Below are 21,597 nucleotides of genomic sequence, written 5' to 3'. Positions count from 1 at the left end.
GTGGAGAAGCAGCAGATCACAGGTTATTCAAGGTCCAATACAGTTCTATATCTCTGCTTGTCTGTGGATGGTCTTATAGAGTTTCATTATCAACCTGTTAACCGCATGTCCAGCCCACACATAACCCTAGCCAGCTGCCTATCCCTCTGCCCATTGTCTATCTTCACACCTGCTCCACGCTATCGGGGGTTTACCTGGATTCCCGACTGTCCAGTGCCATTAGCCCCTGGCTCTTGTTTCATTCCCCCACCACCTCCCCTCTCACCACAGCTTTCTCGTCACTGGAGAAAATAGCCTGCTTGTTCAAACTTTCCTCCAGGTATAACTCCTTTGACAATCTTTGTAAGCAGTTGCCATTGATTAATGGGTTGAATTGATTGAAAGATACAGCATGGAAAAAGGCCGTTCGGCCCACTAAGTTCATCATTAGTCACCCGTTCACACTGGTTCTAGGTTAAGCCATGATCACAATGAATGGCGGTACTGGCTCAAAGGGCCGAATGGCCTCCTCCTGCGCCTATTTTCTATTTTCTAGGTTATTCCACTTTCACATCCACTCTTCACACACTAGGGGCAATTTACAGAGATTAATTTACCTACAAACCTGACATGTTTTGGGGAGGGGGAGGGGGGGGAGGGGGAGGATCCAGGAGCACCCTGAGGAAACCCATGTTGTCACAGAAAGAACAAGAGGAAAGGGGTGATGTTTTGCTTTCATCTGGGATGTGCTGCCTAAAGAGTGGTAAGATTCAACAGGAAATTTCACGCTAGTGTGAACGGGTGATCAATGGTTGGTGTGAACTCAGTGCTGCATCTTTCAACCAATCTATCAATTTAGACTTTACAATACGATATGATAGAACTTTATTTACCCCGAGAGGGAAATTGGTTTTGACTTTAGAGATACAGGGTGGAAACAGGCCCTTCTGCCCACCGAGTCCGCGCCGACCAGTGATGCCCATACACTAAAACTGTCCGACACATTAGGGACAATTTACAATTTTATCAAAGCCAATTAACCGACAAACCTGTAACTCTTTGGATCATGGGATGACCCATGCGGTCACAGGGAGAAGGTACAAACTCCACGCAGATAGCACCCGTAGTCAGGATCGAACCTGTAAGGCAGCGACTCTACTGCTGTGCAACCGTGCTGCCTGTTTGACAAGATTCAGCAAACACATCCACACCCCATGGTGCAATGAGGACCAGGACAAAGATGGCGGCAACCTCACCTGCTGATGAATGGCTTGATGGTTTGACCAATCACGGGAGCCATACTCATGGGCATGGGTTCGGGCGTGGCCAGCCAGTAGGAGTAGTCGTTCCTTGAGGCAAAGTTGCAAACGTTGTTGATGTTGCAGAAGAGGAAGGGCATGGTGCTGAACCTTCGCAGGCAGCTCCCCGCGGTCCCTGAGAGGAAGATGTTAGAGTCAGGGTCACTCTCAGTGTCGGGAGTGAACACAAAGGTAGACAATAGGGGGTTAGAGGTTTGAGGTTAGGGGTTATAGGTTGGGGGTTAGGAGTTGGGGGTTAGCGATTGGGACAGGGGTCAGAGGTTGTGGGTTTGTGATTGGTGATTCGGGGTTGGGGCTTAGGGGTGGGGCATAGGTTCAAGGGTTAAGGAGTTGGGTTAAGGAATGGGATTAGGGATTAGAAGAAGGTTGGAGGCTAGAGGTTGAGGGTTATAGGCTGGGGGTCAGAGGTTGGGGGTTAGAGGATCGAGTTGAGGGTTTGGCTCAGGGGATGGGGTTAGAGGTTAGGCTAGAGGTTGGTTAGGGTTAGGGGCTGGGGGTCAGAGGTTGGGGGTTAGAGGATCGAGGTTGAGTGTTTGGGGATGTGGATAGAGGTTGGAGGTTAGAGGTTAGGTTAAAGGTTGGTTAGGGTTAGGGGGGTAGAAGTAGGGGGGTTAGTGGTTGGGGAAGTTGGGAGTTGGCATTTAGAGATTGGGGTTAGGGGTTGGAATTAGTGGTTGGAGGTTAGATGTCAGGGGTTGGGTTTAGGGGCTGGGTTTGGAGATGGAGCATCACGTGCCCGAGATGATAAGTGTGCCAGAGATGGATAGCATGTGCCTGAGATGTAATGTTCATATGCAAGATGGGAAGTGAGCGCTGGAGATGGGATGCGTGTGTGTGTCCAAGAGAGACAGCACTTGCTTGAGCCTCTCATGGCCTTGGTGCCTCACCCAAGTCCTGGCCATGGGCCCTCTCATTGCCTTGCACGTATAGCAGGGAGAACCCCTCGAAGATCTTCGACGTTCCGTGTGGACAGCTGGGAATGTCCGTCGTTTGGCTGTGTCGTGTGACAAGGAAGCCGTGAGCGATGGACGCAGGGCCGGGGAATCCCCGAGGTCCAGGCATTCCTTCCACACCCACCGGTCCTGGATATCCTTGTGGACCTTAAAGCAAAGGGAAGCACAGTCAATAGCAAAAGAGGTAATAATATAATAATAATAATAATAATCTTATTTATATATAGCACATTTTCAGTCAACTTGCATTGACCCCAAAGTGCTTCACATAATAATACATACATTACACACAGGCACATGCTATTTGTGGTATAAAAAACTGTTTTTACACATTTAAATGTAGCAGTCAACTTGCATGTGACCCCAAAGGATGCTTGGGTGTGTATGCACATATTTATTTAGTTGTTTATCTTTAATATTTTACATTACATTTTACAATGCTGCACACTGGGCAAAGGTGTACATGGTGACAATGTCTTATACTATACTATACCAAAGGTGGGTGAGGTCTTGCCCCAAGGACACAATGACAGTATGCACTCCAAGCGGGATTTGAACCGGCTACCTTCCGGTCGCCAGCCGAACACTTAGCCCATTGTGCCATCTGTCGTCCCACAGACTGGGTCAGTGTTTCCATGTGATCCAAATGTGTTTAATATTCAGGAGATAGAAACATAGAAACATAGAAAAGAGGTGCAGGAGTAGGCCATTCGGCCCTTCGAGCCATTCGCCCCTTCGATCATCCAACTCAGTATCCCGTACCTGCCTTCTCTCCATACCCCCCGATCCCTTTAGCCACAAGGGCCACATCTAACTCCCTCTTAAATATAGCCAATGAACTGGCCTCAACTACATTCTGTGGCAGAGAATTCCAGAGAATCACCACTCTCTGTGTGAAAAATGTTTTTCTCATCTCAGTCCTAAAAGATTTCCCCTTTATCCTTAAACTGTGACCCCTTGTTCTGGACTTCCCCAACATCGGGAACAATCTTCCTGCATCTAGCCTGTCCAACCCCTTAAGAATTTTGTACGTTTCTATAAGATCCCCCCCTCAATCTTCTAAATTCTAGCGAGTACAAGCCGAGTCTATCCAGTCTTTCTTCATATGAAAGTCTCGACATCCCAGGAATCAGTCTGGTGAACCTTCTCTGTACTCCCTCTATCTGAGGGAAGGATGGAGATGGCTTCCATGGGTCAGAGTCCAAGACCAGGGGTCAGGGTCTGAAAGCCGCTTCATGCCCAGGGTGCAGGAGGTTTGGATCTTCCTCCTACAGTTGCGCTCTATGTGAAGGGGGCGGCACAGTAGTGCAGTGGTGAAGTTGTTGCCTTACAGCACCAGAGACCCGGGTTCGATCCTGACCGCAGGTGCTGCCTGTACGGAGTTTGCACATTCTTCCTGTGGGCCATGTGGGTTTTCTCCGGGTGCTCTGGTTTCCTCCAACACTCCAAAGACGTGCAGGTTTGTAGGTCAATTGGCTTTGATAAAGTTGTAAAATTATCGCTAGCGTGTAGGATCGTGCTAGTGTATGGGGAGATCGCTGGTTGGCACAGACTCAGCGGGGCCGAAGGGTCTGTTTCCATGCTGACTGTCTGAAGTAAAGTCGAAAGTGACGAATGGAAAACTGATGGGTCTTTGTAAAGAAGAGGTAAGAATGGGCTCTGAGGAAAAGGCTGATGGATGAACCAATCAGGATCTCAGTGAATAATAGGACAATCTGTTAATGGTGACTGGAGCCAATTGACAGCTACCAGACTAAATCCAGGGACATGTTGTTTAGTTTTCAATACCTTTAATATTTTACCATCAAGGATGGTGGTCCCTAGCTCCCACTACTATATATCCCTCTGCTCCTCCAGTTCTTACCCTTACCCCACTGCAAATTTCTCTCCAGCATCGCAGAGATATCCTTAACCCTAGCACCGGGTAGGCAACACAGCCTTCGGGACATGTTCTGCTGGCCGCAGAGAACCCTATCTACCCCCCGAATAATACTATCCCCTATCACTACGGCATTTCTTCTAACTCCCCCCTCTTGAATGGCCTCCTGATCCACGGTGCTGCAGCCAGGTTGCTCATCCCTCCCACAGCCCCTGATCCCGTCCTTACATTGAGTAAGAGCCTCGGTCATGCTCGTCAGGGACAAGGGCTGTGGCTCCTGCCGCATCTCCTCCTGGTTCCCCCTACCTGCCTCGCTTATGGCCACACCTTCCTTTCCTTGCTCACTGCCTACTGAATTAGTTAAACTGGTTGGTGTGACCATCCCCTGGCACAAAACATCCAGGTAATACTCCCCCTCCCTGATGTACCGCAGCGTATGAAGTTGGGTCTCCAAATGCGGAGCTGGAGTTCCTCTAGCCTCAAACACTTACTGCAGCTGTAGGGATCTTCTACATCAATGGTGTCGACAAATTCCCACATCTCGCAGTATTGGCACATCTCCTGACCGCCCATCTTATATAAGTAATTAACTGGTCCTATTTAAGAATCCCCTACTGTATTGATACACCCCTTATTTATATAATCCTACCTCCTATAAATGGGAAAGTACTCACCCCAGCCGTAAATTACCTACTGGGTTGGCTGTCTAGTGGTAATTCCGTCCGCTCTTCCTGTCTGGCCCACTGCTCCCTTGCAGTGCGTGGCAAACCTCTTTGCCTCTCCCAGAATCCTTAGCCTCTCAAGCGTATTGCGTGGTCTCTTCTCCTCAGCCTCCTCTCCGAAGACTCTCGAGCCAAAGACTCACACTTTTCTCACAGGGACTCTCGAGCCAAAGACTCACACTTTTCTCACAGGGCACTTCACTCACTGCCTTTATACCACTATCACCCCTCTCCTCCAACAAGGACATGACATCCCATCTACCAGTCCCAGCTTACACTCCCTCTACCCCTCTACCACCAGCATACATGTACCATCTACAAAATGCACCACATCCCTCACCCTCACCCAGGCCATTCGTACATCTCCAACTCTATTCATCTCCATCCATTCCTCAGATCCACTGAATATTCCTTCCCAAGCTCACCACCTCTTTCACTGAGAAGTAAAAACATGGAAAACCACCACCTACAAATTATCCTTCAAGCCACACACACACACACTGCCTTGGAAATACTTCATCGTCTGACATTGTTGCTGGGTTTAAATTGTGGAACTCCCCCCCAACGCCACTGTTAGGGCACATTCACCGAAGGGAGGACAGAGGTTCAAGGCGGGCGATCACCATCAAGGGTTGGGCAATAAATACTGACCTTGACTGTGAAGCTCAGACAAAATATAGTAACTTTTGAAAAGGTTTTTACCTGCTGGCCCAATTGGTCCCGCATCTCCTTTTAGCCCAGGTCTGCCTTCTAAGCCCAGAGGTCCATCATCACCGGCAACACCAGGTTGGCCTGGGAAACCTGCGGAGGCAACAGAGTGGTCATTAACGCTCTCACTGTTCTACAGTTATCCCTTCTTTGCAGGCGTACGAGAGGGACAATAACATGTTCTTCTTACAGTGCAAGTAGATATAATTGTCTGGCCTTTCCCAATCCATTGAACTGTGTGTTCATATTGCACTGTGGGCAGTGCACAACACACCTCTGATAACCCCAACTCTTTTCCTAACCCCCAGGTAAGCAAGGGGGGGTCACGTATTGATTCCTGCTAATGGGGATATTACCCAACGCTGAGAGTTTGAGAAAGCTTGGGCACATAATGAAGATTAGATGACCGAGAAATCATTTAACTGCAAGCTTGCTGAGAAAGGAAAGAGGGCAGAACCATGACTCAGCTCCAGAGACTCGGGTTCATTCCAGACCTGGGGCACTGCCTGCGTGGAGTTTGCACGTTCTCCTTGTGACCGTGAGTTTCTCCCAGTTGCTCTGATTTCCTCCCACATCCCAATGACGTGCTGTTCAGTAGGTTAATTGGCCTAATATGTGGGTAAATGGTGGAATCATAGATAAGAATGTGGGTGGGGGGTGGGGGGAATAAAAATGGGGTTAATATAGGATTAGTATAGATGGGTGGTTGCTGATCAGTGAGGTGAAGAGCCCTTTAACGTGTTGTCCATCTGCTTGACTCATTGGGCAACAAGTGGTGGTGCTGAGAGGCAGTTTCCCTGGGGTGAAGGGTTTGGAACAAGGGGACATTACCAGGATGCGCCAATATTTTATTCAGAGGTGGGAAGGAAGTTCTTCACAAAGAGGCTTGAGAATCGTTGTAATTCTCAATCTCATTGGTGCTCAGTAACTGAGGACCTTTAGCATTGAGACCAAATGGATCTGGTGATCGTTGAAATTGGAGATTAGATGAAGAATTAGCCTTGATATTTTTTTACTCCTGTTCAGGAGTCATAGAAACATAGAAACATAGAAAATAGGTGCAGGAGTAGACCATTCGGCCCTTCGAGCCTGCACTGCCATTCAATATGATCATGGCTGATCGTCCAACTCGGTATCCTGTACCTGCCTTCTCTCCATACACTCTGATCCCTTTAGCCACAAGGCCCACATCTAACTCCCTCTTAAATATAGCCAATGAACTGGCCTCAACTACCTTCTGTGGCAAAGAATACCACAGATTCACCACTCTCTGTATAAAAAATGTTTTTCTCATCTCGGTCCTAAAAGACTTCCCTCTTATCCTCAAACTGTGACCCCTTGTTCTGGACTTCCCCAACATCGGGAACAATCTTCCTGCATCTAGCCTGTCCAACCCCTTAAGAATTTTGTAAGTTTCTTTTTTTAATTTTTATTTCCATTTATTTATTTATTTATTTATTTATTAGAAGCATTGTACATATATCTTAATCATGATATGCAACATAATACATTTTGTGTACAAATTCTCTTTTTTTCTTTTTTTTTGTAAGTTTTGATAAGATCCCCCCCCTCAATCTTTTAAATTCTAGCGAGTACAAGCTGAGTCTATCCAGTCTTTCTTCATATGAAAGTCCTGACATCCCAGGAATCAGTCTGGTGAACCTTCTCTGTACTCCCTCTATGGCAAGGATGTCTTTCCTCAGTTAAGGAGACCAAAACTGTACGCAATACTCCAGGTGTGGTCTCACCAAGACCCTGTACAACTGCAGTAGAACCTCCCTACTCTTATACTCAAATCCTTTTGTTATGAATACTAATGGAGTCTCTGTCCATTATCTTAAGGCTGCCAACAAACAATATGTGATAGATATTTTTCCAGCATCTCGTGGAAAGGTTTTGCTCACCTGGGTCGCCTTTGATTCCTGACACCCCTTGATATCCCTTTACTCCGTCCTGTCCTGGCGGACCAGGCAATCCAGCCACGCCCTTTACAATCTGTAGCGGACCCTGAGGTCCAGCGGGGCCTGGAGCACCTGCCGAGCAAGCAATGAATTGTGAGTGGAACGCATGGCACGTTAGGGTCCGGAGCCGGCTTTGGCACGAAACGCCAGAGGGTTGAGGGGGAATGAAGGGAGGAGATGGAGCTTACCTGGATTCCCAGTATGTCCTCTGTCACCTTGCGCGCCTGGTAATCCAGGGGGCCCTGAAGTGCCTTTCATCCCTGGAAAGATATTTGTGAAAATGACATTACTTATCACATTGGCCATTCGCCCAGCCAGCCCATGCCTTCTCTTGACTATCCCCTTCTAGATCATTAGCATGACTTTTCATTACCTTTCCCCTCGTGTGCAGGTCCACATGAGTTGAACAGTAAATCATGGCACCATTGACAAGTAAGCCAGTCTCAGTTTGTCAAAGCCTCTTAAGAGGGCAGGCACAGCCTTGATTGTAATCATGCATAGTCTTTTCACGGACTGGATAGCAGGCAACAGAAATCTTTTCACTGCATCTCAGTACACATGACAATAATTATGTGAACTATGAGTCAAGGCTTTCATTCTCCACAGTGTGTGCGGCAAAGCTGATACCGGCAAAGGAACATCTTGAGAAGATTTGTGGCAATTCTCACATTCCTGTTGCTTGAAAGGCTCTTGTATCTGCCCTCAGGGGCTGTGGTTGTAGCGAACATGGGTGTGAGGAGCATGGGTAGTACTAGGCAGCTCTTGTCCCCAAGATTCCTCCTTGCAACCACCAAACTCGCAGTGCAGACTCCATCTGGATGGAGTCAGGTTAAGTAGGTTGCTGCCTGATTTCTGTAGAAACATAAGCTAGGTCCCAGGTTCCCCATCCTCTTGTTTCCTGTTGCGGGTTGGATGTAAATCTCAGGCTGGGGAAGCTCAGAAGAGGAGAGACGAGCAGGAAGACACACACTGCCTTGGAGCCTTGGTTTCCCCCCAATCTCTGTAGTTGGGATCTCGAGCCAGTGGTTTACAATAGTAAGCAGGACTGGGGTAGGAATCTCTGAACAGGCATCTTTTGGGCTAGAATTTGCTGTTACCCCACCGAGAGCATGGATTGTACAGCCGTTCACAGTATCTGGAGCTGTGTGGTGGAGCTTGGATTGGCTGTGGCCACTTCTGTTATTCATGGGTTTGGGAGAGATTGCGACTAACTCTAGTAAACTAACTCTGATCACATTCCGAACACTGGCAACCCAATTGCCAGTGTGATTCAGTGTTTCTCTCACCAGTGCTCCCAGTTCGATGATACTTTAATGTCACGTATACACACGTACAGTGAAACTCTTTGTGTTTGCATACAATACACAAAGCTTGGGCTCATATTGAAGCTTAGATGACCAAGAGATCATTTAACTGCAAGCTTGCTGGGAAAGGAAAGAGGGCAGAACCACGGCTCAGCTCCAGAGACTCAAGTTCGATCCTGACCTCGGGCACTGCCTGAGTGGAGTTTACACGTTCTCCTTGTGACCGTGAGTTTCTCCCAGTTGCTCTGATTTCCCCCCACATCCCAAACACGTGCAAACACAAACTACACTCGAGTTTCCACATTTTTGGCACTGACAAAATTACAAAGTACTCACTAGTCATGTGTCGCAAGGAACTGCAGATGCTGGTTAGGCGTCTAAGATAGACGCAAAATGCCGGGGTAACTTGGAAACGTCACCCATTCCATCTCTCCAGAGATGCTGCCTGTCTCGCTGAGTTACTCCAGCATTTTGTACCGACCTCATTAGACACGTCGGTCCCTCTTTGATCTTGATGATCCGCCACCTCCCTCCCCACTGGATCCCTCTTATTCTTGGCCCCCCCCTCCACCTCCACCCCATGCTGGGTCCTCGGAATCCATTAGGAAACTCATTCCCTGCCAACTGTGCTTTCAGCTCATTTTCCCCAGCTGGGAGCTGCAAACCTCCACAGCCCTAGGTCTTGTTGGCTGTGCCTTAGTGATACCAATCAAAAATAGACAATAGGTGCAGGAGTAGGCCATTTGGCCCTTTGAGCCAGCACTGCCATTCAATGTGATCATGGCTGATCATCCCCAATCAATATGCCTTCTCCCCATATCCCCTGACTCCGCTATCTTTAAGAGCCCTATCAAGCTCGCCCTTGAAAGTATCCAGAGAACCGGCCTCTACCGCCCTCTGAGGCAGAGAATTCCACAGACTCACAACTGTCTGTGTGAAAAAGTGTTTCCTCGTCTCTGTTCTAAATGGCTTAGCCCTTATTCTTAAACAGTGGTGTGGCCCTGGTTCTGGACTCCCCCAGCATCCGGAACGTGTTTCCTGCTTCTAGCGTGTCCAAACCCTTAATAATCTTACATGTTTCAATGCTGAGTTACTCCAGCATTTTGTGTCCACCTCATTAGACATGTCACCCCCTGCCTACACTGTCCGTGGAGCCAGCCTTCGGGAGAGACAATTGCTCACAACATTTGTGAAATATCTAGACCAGCACTTGTGTGGCAAAGATAGAGAAGGCAGCAGACCAAGTGCAAGTAAATGGGATTATTGTAGATAGGTACTTGATGATCGGCATGGACATGATGGGCGGAGGGCTTCTTTCTGTGTTGTATGAAGATATGACATTAAAACAAGGCACGTCGGCTCTCCCATGTGGATGTACTTCCTTATCTGGGTCAATTCATAGAAGAGCAGCTACAGTATATTTTCCCAGCGACATGTCCCACCATGTTTATCCAAACATCACTCACCTGTTTTATCTTATCAATATTATCTTTGTGTGCAGATCAGAACCTATGTCTGATCTTCATCTGTCACATCAGGGACTGCACCTCAAGCCAGGCCTTCATCGTCCCTCTGGCCTAGTGCATTACATTGGTCTCTGGGTGTCATCCAACCCCATGCAGCTCATATACACCTCTCCATTTATTGGTTATAACACTGCTATACCAGGACTACACAAGTTGAATAAATCAATAACTAACCAACAAAGCCTGGGACTCCATGAGGCCCTGGGTCACCCATCAGTCCATGTGCTCCAGAGCGCCCGACGTTACCCTGTGGGGCCACAATGCATATTTAGTCACCCAGCATAGACCCCACCTCTAATTCATCGTACAAAATCATGAGAGGAATAGATCGGGTGAACACACAGAGTCTTTTGCCCAAAGTAGGGGAATTGAAAACCATAGGTTTAAGGTGAGGGGGGGGGGGGGGGGGGGAAGATTTAATGGGAACCTGAGGGGTAAATTTTTTTACACAAAAGGGTGGTGGGTGTATGGAATAAGCTGCCGGAGTTGGTAGTTGAGGAGATATTATCACAATGTTTAAGAAACATTTAGACAGGTAAATGGATAGGATAGTTTTAGAGGGAAATGGGCCAAAAGCAGGCAGGTGGGACTAGTGTAGATGGGCATGTTGGTTGGCATGGGCAAGTCGGGCCGAAGGGCCTGTTTCCATGCTGTTAGACTCTATGACTATATAGCAGTAATGCCACTTAGTTAACACTCTTGAGGTTAGCATGGGACAGATAACTGCTGGAACTGGTATCTAATGATAGGGAACTTGTTACTAGCTGGCAGGAGCTTCACTGACCTGGGCAAATTTACCCTGTCAGCTCGACACCTGCCTAAAAAGATAAATACACTGTTTGGTCCCAGTGTGATGCATGTGAGGCAGGATCATAGATTCGGATAAGGGTTTTTCTGCACCTGATTTATTTCCTACCCATTAAAATTACTGTCTCAGTTAACGGGATGAGTTCCACAGTGCGGGCTGGCCAGAGGAAACAGCTGGCTTGCAGGGTTAAAGCCACAGAGAATGCAACACAGAGGATACCATGTTAGGAAGTGTGGGGGTGGGGACACTGGGGGGGGGGGGGGGTCATATATACTTGAGGCCAAATGCGGGTTATGCTTTATCTGATGGGACAAGGGGATTTTTTAAATCTAGAAACATAGAACATAGAAACATAGAAAATAGGTGCAGGCGGAGGCGGAGGCCATTCGGCCCTTCGAGCCAGCACCGCCATTCATTGTGATCATGGTTGTCATTATCATTCATTAACACGTGCCTACCTTCTCCCCATATCCCTTGACTCCACTAGCCCCTAGAGCTCTATCTAACTCTCTCTTTAAATCCATCTTGGCCTCCTCTGTGGCAGGGAATTCCATAAATTCACAACTCTCTGGGAGAAAACGTTTTTTCTCACCTCAGTCATTTAAGAGTGTATTAAATGACTGAGGCATCTTGGTTGGCATGGATGAGTTGGGCTGAAGGGCCTGTTTCAGTGTTGCCTCTATGACTAACCCATTGAGTCATAGTGTTGGAGCCCGCAGAGCGTGCAGCCGAGAAGCACCAGAGGGAGTGTAGAGGGATATAGATCAAACATGGGCAAATGGGACTAGCTAAAATGGAGCATCTTTGGCATGGGCCAGTTGGGCTGAAGGGCTCAGTGTTGACTAACCCACTGAGTTGCAGGGGTGGAGCCCACAGAGCGTGCATCCCAGAGGAACCTGTTGGCCTCCCACCTCCATGCCCAGGAGATCGGCAAATCTACTCCGATCATCTCTCTTACTTTTTCCACACTAACTTTTGTTGTGTCCCAATTCCAGCCGGGAGAAAAATGGAAGTGATTCAGAATCAGTCTGTCATGGGTCAAGCCAGAGTAATATAATGGAACCTGTGGAATTTCCACAAGGATTCATTGCCTGGAAAATGCAAGGACAGTGCACAGGGTGATGGTCCTGATGTTCCTGCTCCCCTGCACAATTCCAAACCCCTGATCATCATTTGCTTCCATTCCTTCCTCCCTCGTACGTTTCCCAGCTTCTTCATGGAGTTTAATTAGACCAAGCGTAACTGTAACTTACGGGCAATCCTGGGAAACCCAATTCTCCCTTCGGCCCAGGGTAGCCATGGTAACCTGGAGACCCCTGCAGGCCTTTGGCTCCTTTGCTCCCGTTGAATCCTGGAGTTCCTTGCAGCCCCGGTATACCAGGGTGCCCTGTAAAAGTAAGGTGTTCGTTCATCACTACTGACCATCCATACAAACCTCCGCATCTGATGGCTCGGAGATCACCAGGTTTACACTGAGCATTTATTTTACTCTACCCAATCCGACTTTGGTTTCAGGGCCCAATTCCAGCCAACAGGAAAATAAGGGCAGCACAGAGGCGCAGTGATAAGAGTTGTTGCCTTACAGCTCCGGAGTCCTGGGTTCGATCCTGACTGAGGGTGCTATCTGTACAGAGTTTGTAAGGCAATACCGAGAGAATGCCGCACTGTGGGAGGGAAGATACTGCGGGATTGGCATAGTATGGGAGGGACAGTACTGAGGAAACCGAAGCACCCGGAGAAAACCCACGCGGTCAGAGGGAAAACGTGCACACTCCACACAGACTGCACCTGTATTCAGGACCATGGCGCTCGGGCATAGTAGCTCTAATGTTGCGCCATTGTGCCGTCCATATGTTGTTTGTGTAATTGTAACAGTTCATCATCCCAGTGACTTACAGCAGACAAATGAAAGCCAGCTATTTACCTGGCAGACCTTGGTCTCCGGCAAGGCCTTTCTCTCCTTTGGGGCCCTCCAGAGCCCTGTTGGGTGGACCAGGGGGTCCTGGATCGCCAGCGTTGCCTTTGCTGCCTATGAATCCTTGTTCTCCTTTTCTGCCTGAAACTCCCGACGATCCAGGGAAACCCGGTAAGCCAATGTCACCCTTCACACCTGTCGAGATAATGCAATGCAATCAAGTGGGATGCAAATCACTAGAGGTTTTGAAGGTGAAAAAGATGGACTCATTGACCGAGGGAGCCTGCACTTACCCTTTGGTCCGGAATGTCCTGGTTGTCCAGGCATGTCTCTTCCCGGGAAACCTGGAATTCACAAAGAACGCACGGATTGGATTTCAGATAAAGGCATTCATAACAGCTGGGGTGTCTGTACTGTGATTGCCAGCCATCACTGATTACCAGGGTGTCTGTACTGTAATAGCCACTCATGACTGATGGGAGCCACGGTCTCAGTACTGTAATAGTCAGCCCTGACTGATTACTGCTCGGGTGACTGTACTGTATCTGCCAGCCCTGATGGATTACAGTCACCCAAGATTAATTATAGCCAGGGCCTCTGTACTATAACAACCCATCCACGATCACAGCTGTACATGACTGATGACAGCCAGGATCTCTGTGCAGTATAATAACCTGTGAGGTTATCCACTTTGGTGGCAAAAACAGGAAAGTAGACTATTATCTGAATGGTGGCCGATTAGGAAAGGGGGAGATGCAACGAGACCTGGGTGTCATGGTACACCAGTCATTAAAAGTAGGCATGCAGGTGCAGCAGGCAGTGAAGAAGGCGAATGGTATGTTAGCATTCATAACAAAAGGATTTGAGTATAGGAGCAGGGAGGTTCTACTGCAGTTGTACAGGGTCTTGGTGAGACCACACCTGGAGTATTGCGTACAGTTTTGGTCTCCTAATCTGAGGAAAGACATTTTTGCCATAGAGGGAGTACAGAGAAGGTTCACCAGACTAATTCCTGGGATGTCAGGACTTTCATATGAAGAAAGACTGGATAGACTCGGTTTGTACTCGCTAGAATTTAGAAGATTGAGGGGGCATCTTATAGAAACTTACAAAATTCTTAAGGGGTTGGACAGGCTAGATGCAGGAAGATTGCTTCCGATGTTGGGGAAGTCCAGAACAAGGGGTCACAGTTTAGGGATAAGGGGGAAATCGTTTAGGACCGAGATGAGGAAAACATTTTTCACACAGAGAGTGGTGAATCTCTGGAATTCTCTGCCACAGAAGGTAGTTGAGGCCAGTTCGTTGGCTATATTTAAGATAGATGTGGCCCTTGTGGCTAAAGGGATCAGGGGGTATGGAGAGAAGGCAGGTACAGGATACTGAGTTGGATGATCAACCATGATCATATTGAATGGCGGTGCAGGCTCGAAGGGCCGAATGGCCTACTCCTGCACCTATTTTCTATGTTTCTATGTTTCTATGCCCCTGTCCTACTTAGGAAACCCGAACGGAAACCTCTGGAGGCTTTGTGCCCCACCCAAGGTTTCCGTGCGGTTCCCGGAGGTTTTTGTCAGTCTCCCTACCTGCTTCCACTACCTGCAACCTCCGGCAACCACCTGCAACCTCCGGGAACCGCACGGAAACCTTGGGTGGGGCGCAAAGTCTCCAGAGGTTTCCGTTCAGGTTTCCTAAGTGGGACAGGGGCATCACAACCATCCATGCAGGATCACAACCTTCCATGCCTGATTACAGCCAGGGTGTACGTACTGTAACAGCCAGCCAGATTACAGCTGTTGTCTGTACTATGTCCCAGCCTGGTACAAGATTCTGCATCCAGCCTGGTGTTCCTGGCAGTATGTAGTTGTTGGGAGCTGGGGCACAATAGCTGGGGTCAGGGCATAACTGTATCTAGGGCTTGGATAGTTCCTCTGTGTCAAATCTCTCAAAACTCTCTTAGAGTATCCCATCGTTCAAATAAAATCTGTAGTTTAGGAAGGAACTGCAGATGTTGGTTTAAACCTTAATCAGTCATGATTACACATAAAGCTGGAGTAACTCAGCGGGACAGGCAACATCTCTGGAGAGAAGGAATGGGTGACGTTTCTGGTCGAGACCCTCCTTCAAATTACCTAACTGAAAGAAATCTGTTCAATCACCATGTCTCTATGTTATAGTACCCACCCTCCCAGGGCTGTTCTTGCCCAAACTGCAGTAGGTACTAGTTACGTGAATGGGTAGATTGGGCCAGCAAGAAGCCACTCATCTCCTGGAGCCTGCCACTGCACTGTGTAATCATGACTGATCTGGGAGATTGCAACCTTCACATGGCCCACCCTGTTTCAACGAATGCAATCAACCTGACTGAACAAACAGAAGATGAAACAGAAACAGAACAAGTTGGTTTACAACTTTAGGCTGTGCAAGCCAAACGCAAGAAGAAGGAGAAGACCTGGCTGTAATCTCCTCCCATCCACCTGCGGTAACCTCCCAACCCTTTCTTGCTTAAGAGTCCACCTACTGCAGCCTTAAAATTAGTCACAGACCCTGCGTCTTAAAAAAATATGAAGGAACTTGTGTGGTTTTGGGTACCTGGATTGCCTTTCTCGCCAATGGCACCGGGAATTCCATCAAGACCTGTTGAGCCTTTCTCTCCCGGATCTCCTGGAGTTCCCGAAGGTCCTGTGGTACCTGCAACAAGACAAGGGATGAATAAGAGGAATAAGTTGGGAACAACGAGGCACGTCCACAAGCAAGTTCTCTATGGCAGGATGCACTGAAGTCACCAGCCCCTGTAGCTCCCAACATTACATTTCCATAGGGGGCCGGGCGACGAGAGGAGAGCGCCGTCGGTTCGTGGGGACCGCTCCAGTACTTCGAGCGTGCGGGTCGATCCGACTTTGGACGGTGAACAATGGCGCAAAAAATGGTGGCGCCTGCATGTGTAATATGTTGGGGAAGTCCAGAACTAGGGGGGTCACAGTTTAAGGATAAGAGGGAAGTCTTTTAGGACCGAGATGAGAAAATCATTTTTTACGCAGAGAATGGTGAACCTGTGGAATTCTCTGCCACAGAAGGTAGTTAAGGCCAGTTCATTGGCTATATTTAAGAGGGAGTTAGATGTGGCCCTTGTGGCTAAAGGGATCAGGGGGTATGGAGAGAAGGCAGGGATGGGATACTGAGTTGGATGATCAGCCATGATCATTTCGAATGGCGGTGCAGGTTCGAAGGGCCGAATGGCCTACTCCTGCACCTATTTTCTATATTTCTATGTTTCTATGTGCAAAAAGAATTTCACTGTGCAGTTCCATATGTGACGAATTGAGCCACCATTGAACCATTGAAATATTCCTCCAAATTTGGAAATGTAACGTTGAGATTACGTTTCTGCACAAGAAGCGATACAGGGGGATGTTCTATGGGCATGGGGTTTCTTACCCTTTAACCCATGGAGGTGCCCCCCTGCCTTGTGGTACAGGGTACAGGGTACAGGGGACCTGTGACATGGCAACCATGGTAAGTATCTGCAGGCATATGGTCCCGGACGGAGGTTGTGTAGTGTGGGAATCTCAAGTCATCTTGTGGAATCACAAGTGTGGGAATTGATTCCCGATGGAATCACAAGTGTGGGAATCCTCCTGGATCAGTCCTTCCCATCTCCTATCACTGTGCCTTAGCAACCACCCCACTGGAGGTGCACAGGAAGTTGCAATGATTGTGGATTGTACACTTACGCACCCATCCTTAATCATCTGAATAATAAGTGGCGATCATGTGACTGGAGCATGACCCAGTTTCCCGACCCTTCCAACCACCCCCCCCCCCCCCCCCCCCCCCCATCCTTGCTCAGACCAGCCCTGTCTAAAGCCGGGAGCTTCCACGCCCATGTGTACTGGGCCAAAGTGCGTGTATTGGGATCTTTCTCATGCGTCTAACGTCCATCTCTTTCTAGTTTTATTTTCTTTCAGAAAGATTACTCAAAAGATGGCACAAATCCATTTAGCTGCAGAACCTATGGCCAAAGTTAGTGACTGGACCAGGGACCACATTAACAGATGAGAATGGGCTTGAGGAGTCGTTTAATATTGGGGCAAGGAGTGAACAAAAGCCGTGGGAGTGAGAGACATAGGGTGGAGGTACAAGCACTGACTCGACATTGATGAAAGGATGAACTCTTTTTTTTTTTTTTTTTTTAATTTTTTAATTCAATTTCAATTTTATTTTTAATATGTTTTATTATTTATTTATTATTTATTTTTATTATTTTTCTTGTGATTTTTTTTTAACGATACTGCCTGTAAGGGAAATTCATTTCGTTGTCTCAAATTGAGACAATGACAATAAATTTGAATACAATACAATACAATACAATACAAAACTCTGGGTGGAACGGTGGAGATACCTGGTTGTCCTGGGATTCCAGACAAGCCCTGTTCGCCCGGGAGTCCGACGCCACCTTTACTGCCGGGTAGTCCTGGATTACCTGGGGAAGTGATGGGATTCAGTCATGACCTGCTTTCATTCACAGCAACAAATACCTTCCTCCACACAACAGGTAGGGTGAGGTTACCTGGAATTCCTGGTGGGCCCGAAGACCCCTTCGGCCCCGTTGGACCAAGCGTGCCCAGCAAGCCGGGCAAACCAGAATCACCCGTCAGTCCCGGATCACCTGGAAAACCTGGCAACCCCGGATCTCCCTGTCGGACAACAGAATCTGGTCAGTGGCAGTCATCACCTTGATGTGGGACCACAATAAGTACGGAGAATGGGGATTGATGAGGGGGTGGTTGGTGAGAGCAGGAACAGGTCGGGGTCGGGAATAATGGGTGGGTTCTTCATGGGGTTGGAGAGGAGGGTGTTGGAGAGGGAAGCATGGGTTTTGGGAGAGGGATGGGGGGTGTTAATGAGGGAACTGGAGGGGAAGGCGTTGGTGTGAGGTGGGAGGATGAAAGGTTTGGCGGGAGGGAGAGGAAGATTAGTAAGGACGAAGGGGGAGCGAGCTGGAGAGAGATGACGGGTTTGCGAGTGAAGAGGGGTGTCAGTGAGTGGGAGAAGGCAGAAGGTTGATGAGTGGGATGAAGGGTTGGTTGAGAGGAGGACAATGAGGGAATCGGATGGCAGTTTGGTGAGGTGGGTGATGAAGATGGTGAGGAGGTGGGAGTTGGTGGGGTGAGGAGGTGGTGAGAAGGTGAGAGGTTTACCGCGTGGGTGACTGGCTGTTGAGTATGGGTTGGTGAGGGGATTGGAGGGGGGAGTGTTGAGGGGAATGACTTGTCAGTGAGGAGTGGATTGGAGGAGGTTGGCTGAGGGGGTGCGGAATGGCTAGATGTGGGGAAAGAGGGGAGACAGTTGATGGAGTTGGTGGCTTGGTGATGAGAAGTTGGCGAGGGGATTGGAGGGGAGGGTTGGTGATTTGGGAGATGGAGTTTGGTGAAGGGCTCTGTCCTGACCCTGGGGTTTCCCCTCAACAAGCAGCAGTGGGAGTGGAGTCAGCATGGAGCATTTGGTCGGCCAGTGTTACACCCTTGCTCATCGTTTTGCTACTGGTTTTGTCCGTTGGGTTTGACCAACTCAATGGAAACCAATTGATTGCACTGCATTATGTGGCCCACCCTAGGCTTCAGTCACCCCTCCCAATCATGGGGTTATTGGGAGCAGGCAGGAGAATGGGGTTGAGAGGGAAAGATAGATCAGCCATGATTGAATGGCAGAGTAGACTTGATGGGCCAAATGGCCTACAGTTTATGACCATACGAACGCCCTCTCGTTCCTCACTGGGCCGTACTCACCTTTTGACCCCGTTCACCTGGGATCCCATATCCTGGCCGACCAGGATCTCCCTTTATACCTTTCTCCCCGCTCACCCCAGGAAAGCCAGGGTTGCCTGGTTTTCCCGTGTTCCCCGGGAGGCCGGCAGGTCCCGAGGTACCTGAGGAGACAGTGCAAAACTATTAGAATCCCTACGGTTCAAACACTCAAAGCCCTCAAAGCTCCTCACGGAATTCACATCCTGAAGGCAATCTCCTTGCTCCACGAAAACGTCAGCGGGTTGCCAGGGCTGGAAGTCAGACTGGCTGACTGTGATGCAGACCAGGTTGGTCGGGCAAAGATCTTTTACCCTGGGCATGGGTGGCCATCCTGGACGAGGTACCTGGGAGCTGCCAGCATCCTTCCCTTGTCCGCAGCTCCACATTCTCACCCACTACATGTATGTGAGATGTCCCAGCTGAGAAGAGCAGCACCAGTTCCCAGTCTCTGTAGATTATGGGTGTTGACTTCCTGGCCCAGGGCCCGAGTAGGTAATCCAGGAAGCACCGTCCTCTCCGAAGGGCAGTACTGAAAAAGTACGTCAATGGGAGGGGGCAGTGCTGAGGGAGCGTCACACTGTGGGTGGTGCAATACTGGGGGAGTGCCCTGTCTGAGGGGTGATACTGAGCAAACACCTCACACCATGTTGTGAGAAAACATTGTGGGAAGAGCAGCACTGAGGGAGAAGGCACACCATCGGATGTGGTGCACAGGAGGCAACATCCTCCTTAGAACCAAGATCACGCAATATCTAGACACAAGGAACTGAAAATACTGGAGTCATGGCCAGCAGCGTATAGCGCAAAGTGCTGGAGTAACTGAGCTGGCCAGACAGCATCTCTGGAGGATATGAACAGGCGATGCTTATCGGATGAAGAGAGGCCCTAGGCTATTCCACTTGTGAGGCCCCTCCCCAACCCCCTATGAGAGGCCCCACCCAATCAGCCTATGAAGCCAATACGTAAATACGGCCCTGGATGTTTTGGGAAGTCAGGTATCCATGTTCTCCCGAGATGCTGCCCTGACCTGCTGAGTTATTCCCACAATATCTGTCGAAGAGGTTCAGCGGAATTCTCACCACTGACCCGGTCATTATTTGTTGCTGAATCAGAATCTGGTCAGTATGGTATCGCTGTTTGTGAGATTTCTCCGTGTATCCGTTGGCACGTCTGATCATTTGCAAAATCCCTTCTGAAAGCGTGGCATGTTTGGGTTGTGATAGGTGGTGGAAGGTGCTGGTTAATTGCAGAACCTTTCCTTGTGTTAGTGTAGAAGAGTCAATCAGATCTAACCATGCACAGAGACTGAAAGAGAGCCCGTCTCTTGATCAAAACATCTCGCAAAATTACCTGGATAGCCCATTTCTCCGATCGATCCTTTCTCTCCAGGGAATCCCGAGGACCCTGGTTCTCCTGGACTTCCGGGATCACCCACTGACCCTGCAAGAGCAAGACTTTGTCAGGATACTCTCGGCTCCCGACTTTGGCTTGGTTACCTCGCCCTTAGCCAACGATGGGCAATACATCTCGCATGCCAATACACGGGTGGGACCTGTAGCTTGGACTGTTCCTCAGAGGAGATAACCCTCTGTCTCTCCTCCCTAAAGCAGGGTGCTCGGCCAAACACAGCCTCCTCATGGGTGGGGTCAGGGGCCTTGGATAAATTGGTTGCACAAGCATGGGCCACAATGGGCACCTCCAGTAGACACCAACCATTTGGGGACCAGGTAGATGGAGGGTCTCCCTCCCCTCCCCCTCTTCCTCTCTCTCTGCCCCTTCCTCTCTCTCTCTCTCCCCCTCCAATCTCTGCCTCTCTCACTTTCTGCCTCTAAATATTTCTTAATGTCCGCTCTCCATCTCCCTCTCTATCCATCGCTTTTTCTGTTCCTCTTTCTGCCCTCTCTGTCCACTTCTCCCTCTTTCTACCCCTACTCCATCTCTTCTTCCACCCCTTTCCATCTCTCTCTCTCTCTCTCTCTATTTTCTTCTTCCATGCAAACTTTATTTAACAATGCACTGCAATTGTAGATGTGGGTCACATCATGATTGCAATATAACCATATATAACCATATAACAATTACAGCATGGAAAACAGGCCATCTTGGCCCTTCAAGTCCGTGCCGAACACGTATTTTCCCCATGTCACATCTACCTGCACTCAGACCATAACCCTCCATTCCTTTCCCGTCCATATACCTATCCAATTTATTTTTAAATGATAAAATGAACCTGCCTCCACCACCTCCACTGGAAGCTCATTCCACACAGCTACCACTCTCTGAGTAACGAAGTTCCCCCTCATGTTACCACTAAACTTCTGTCCCTTAATTCTGAAGTCATGTCCTCTTGTTTGAATCTTCCCTACTCTCAGTGGGAAAAGCTTGTCCACATCAACTCTGTCTATCCCTCTCATCATTTTAAAGACCTCTATCAAGTCCCCCCTTAACCTTCTGCGCTCCAGAGAATAAAGCCCTAACTTGTTCAACCTTTCTCTGTCACTTAGTTGCTGAAACCCAGGCAACATTCTAGTAAATCTCCTCTGTACTCCCTCTATTTTGTTGACATCCTTCCGATAATTCGGCGACCAAAATTGTACCCCATACTCCAGAATTGGTCTCACCAATGCCTCGTACAATTTTAACATTACATCCCAGCTTCTATACTCTATGCTCTGGTTTATAAAGGCTAGCATACCAAAAGCTTTCTTTACCACCCTAT

At 48.7% G+C, this 21,597-nt stretch overlaps 1 protein-coding gene across 1 annotated transcript in view; it reads right to left on the bottom strand.

The window, feature by feature from the left end:
* Positions 1-21,597, bottom strand: part of LOC129697894 (collagen alpha-5(IV) chain-like) — a 172,651-nt gene that overhangs the window by 5,400 nt on the left and 145,654 nt on the right. The window contains exons 36-49 of the mRNA XM_055636616.1: positions 20,229-20,318; positions 18,861-19,000; positions 17,642-17,768; positions 17,474-17,554; positions 15,664-15,762; positions 13,368-13,418; positions 13,084-13,269; positions 12,413-12,546; positions 10,526-10,598; positions 7,710-7,781; positions 7,465-7,593; positions 5,555-5,653; positions 2,186-2,398; positions 1,236-1,413 (exon numbers count right to left, since the gene is read on the bottom strand). Coding sequence (XP_055492591.1) covers positions 1,236-1,413; positions 2,186-2,398; positions 5,555-5,653; positions 7,465-7,593; positions 7,710-7,781; positions 10,526-10,598; positions 12,413-12,546; positions 13,084-13,269; positions 13,368-13,418; positions 15,664-15,762; positions 17,474-17,554; positions 17,642-17,768; positions 18,861-19,000; positions 20,229-20,318 — 1,672 coding nt within the window. The remainder of the gene's footprint in view (positions 1-1,235; positions 1,414-2,185; positions 2,399-5,554; positions 5,654-7,464; positions 7,594-7,709; positions 7,782-10,525; positions 10,599-12,412; positions 12,547-13,083; positions 13,270-13,367; positions 13,419-15,663; positions 15,763-17,473; positions 17,555-17,641; positions 17,769-18,860; positions 19,001-20,228; positions 20,319-21,597) is intronic.

The sequence above is a fragment of the Leucoraja erinacea genome, chromosome 6 (genome assembly GCF_028641065.1).
Source record: "Leucoraja erinacea ecotype New England chromosome 6, Leri_hhj_1, whole genome shotgun sequence".
Taxonomy (NCBI): domain Eukaryota; kingdom Metazoa; phylum Chordata; class Chondrichthyes; order Rajiformes; family Rajidae; genus Leucoraja; species Leucoraja erinaceus.
The sequence above is the reverse complement of the archived record's forward strand: the minus strand, read 5'-3'. Positions and strand labels throughout refer to the sequence as shown.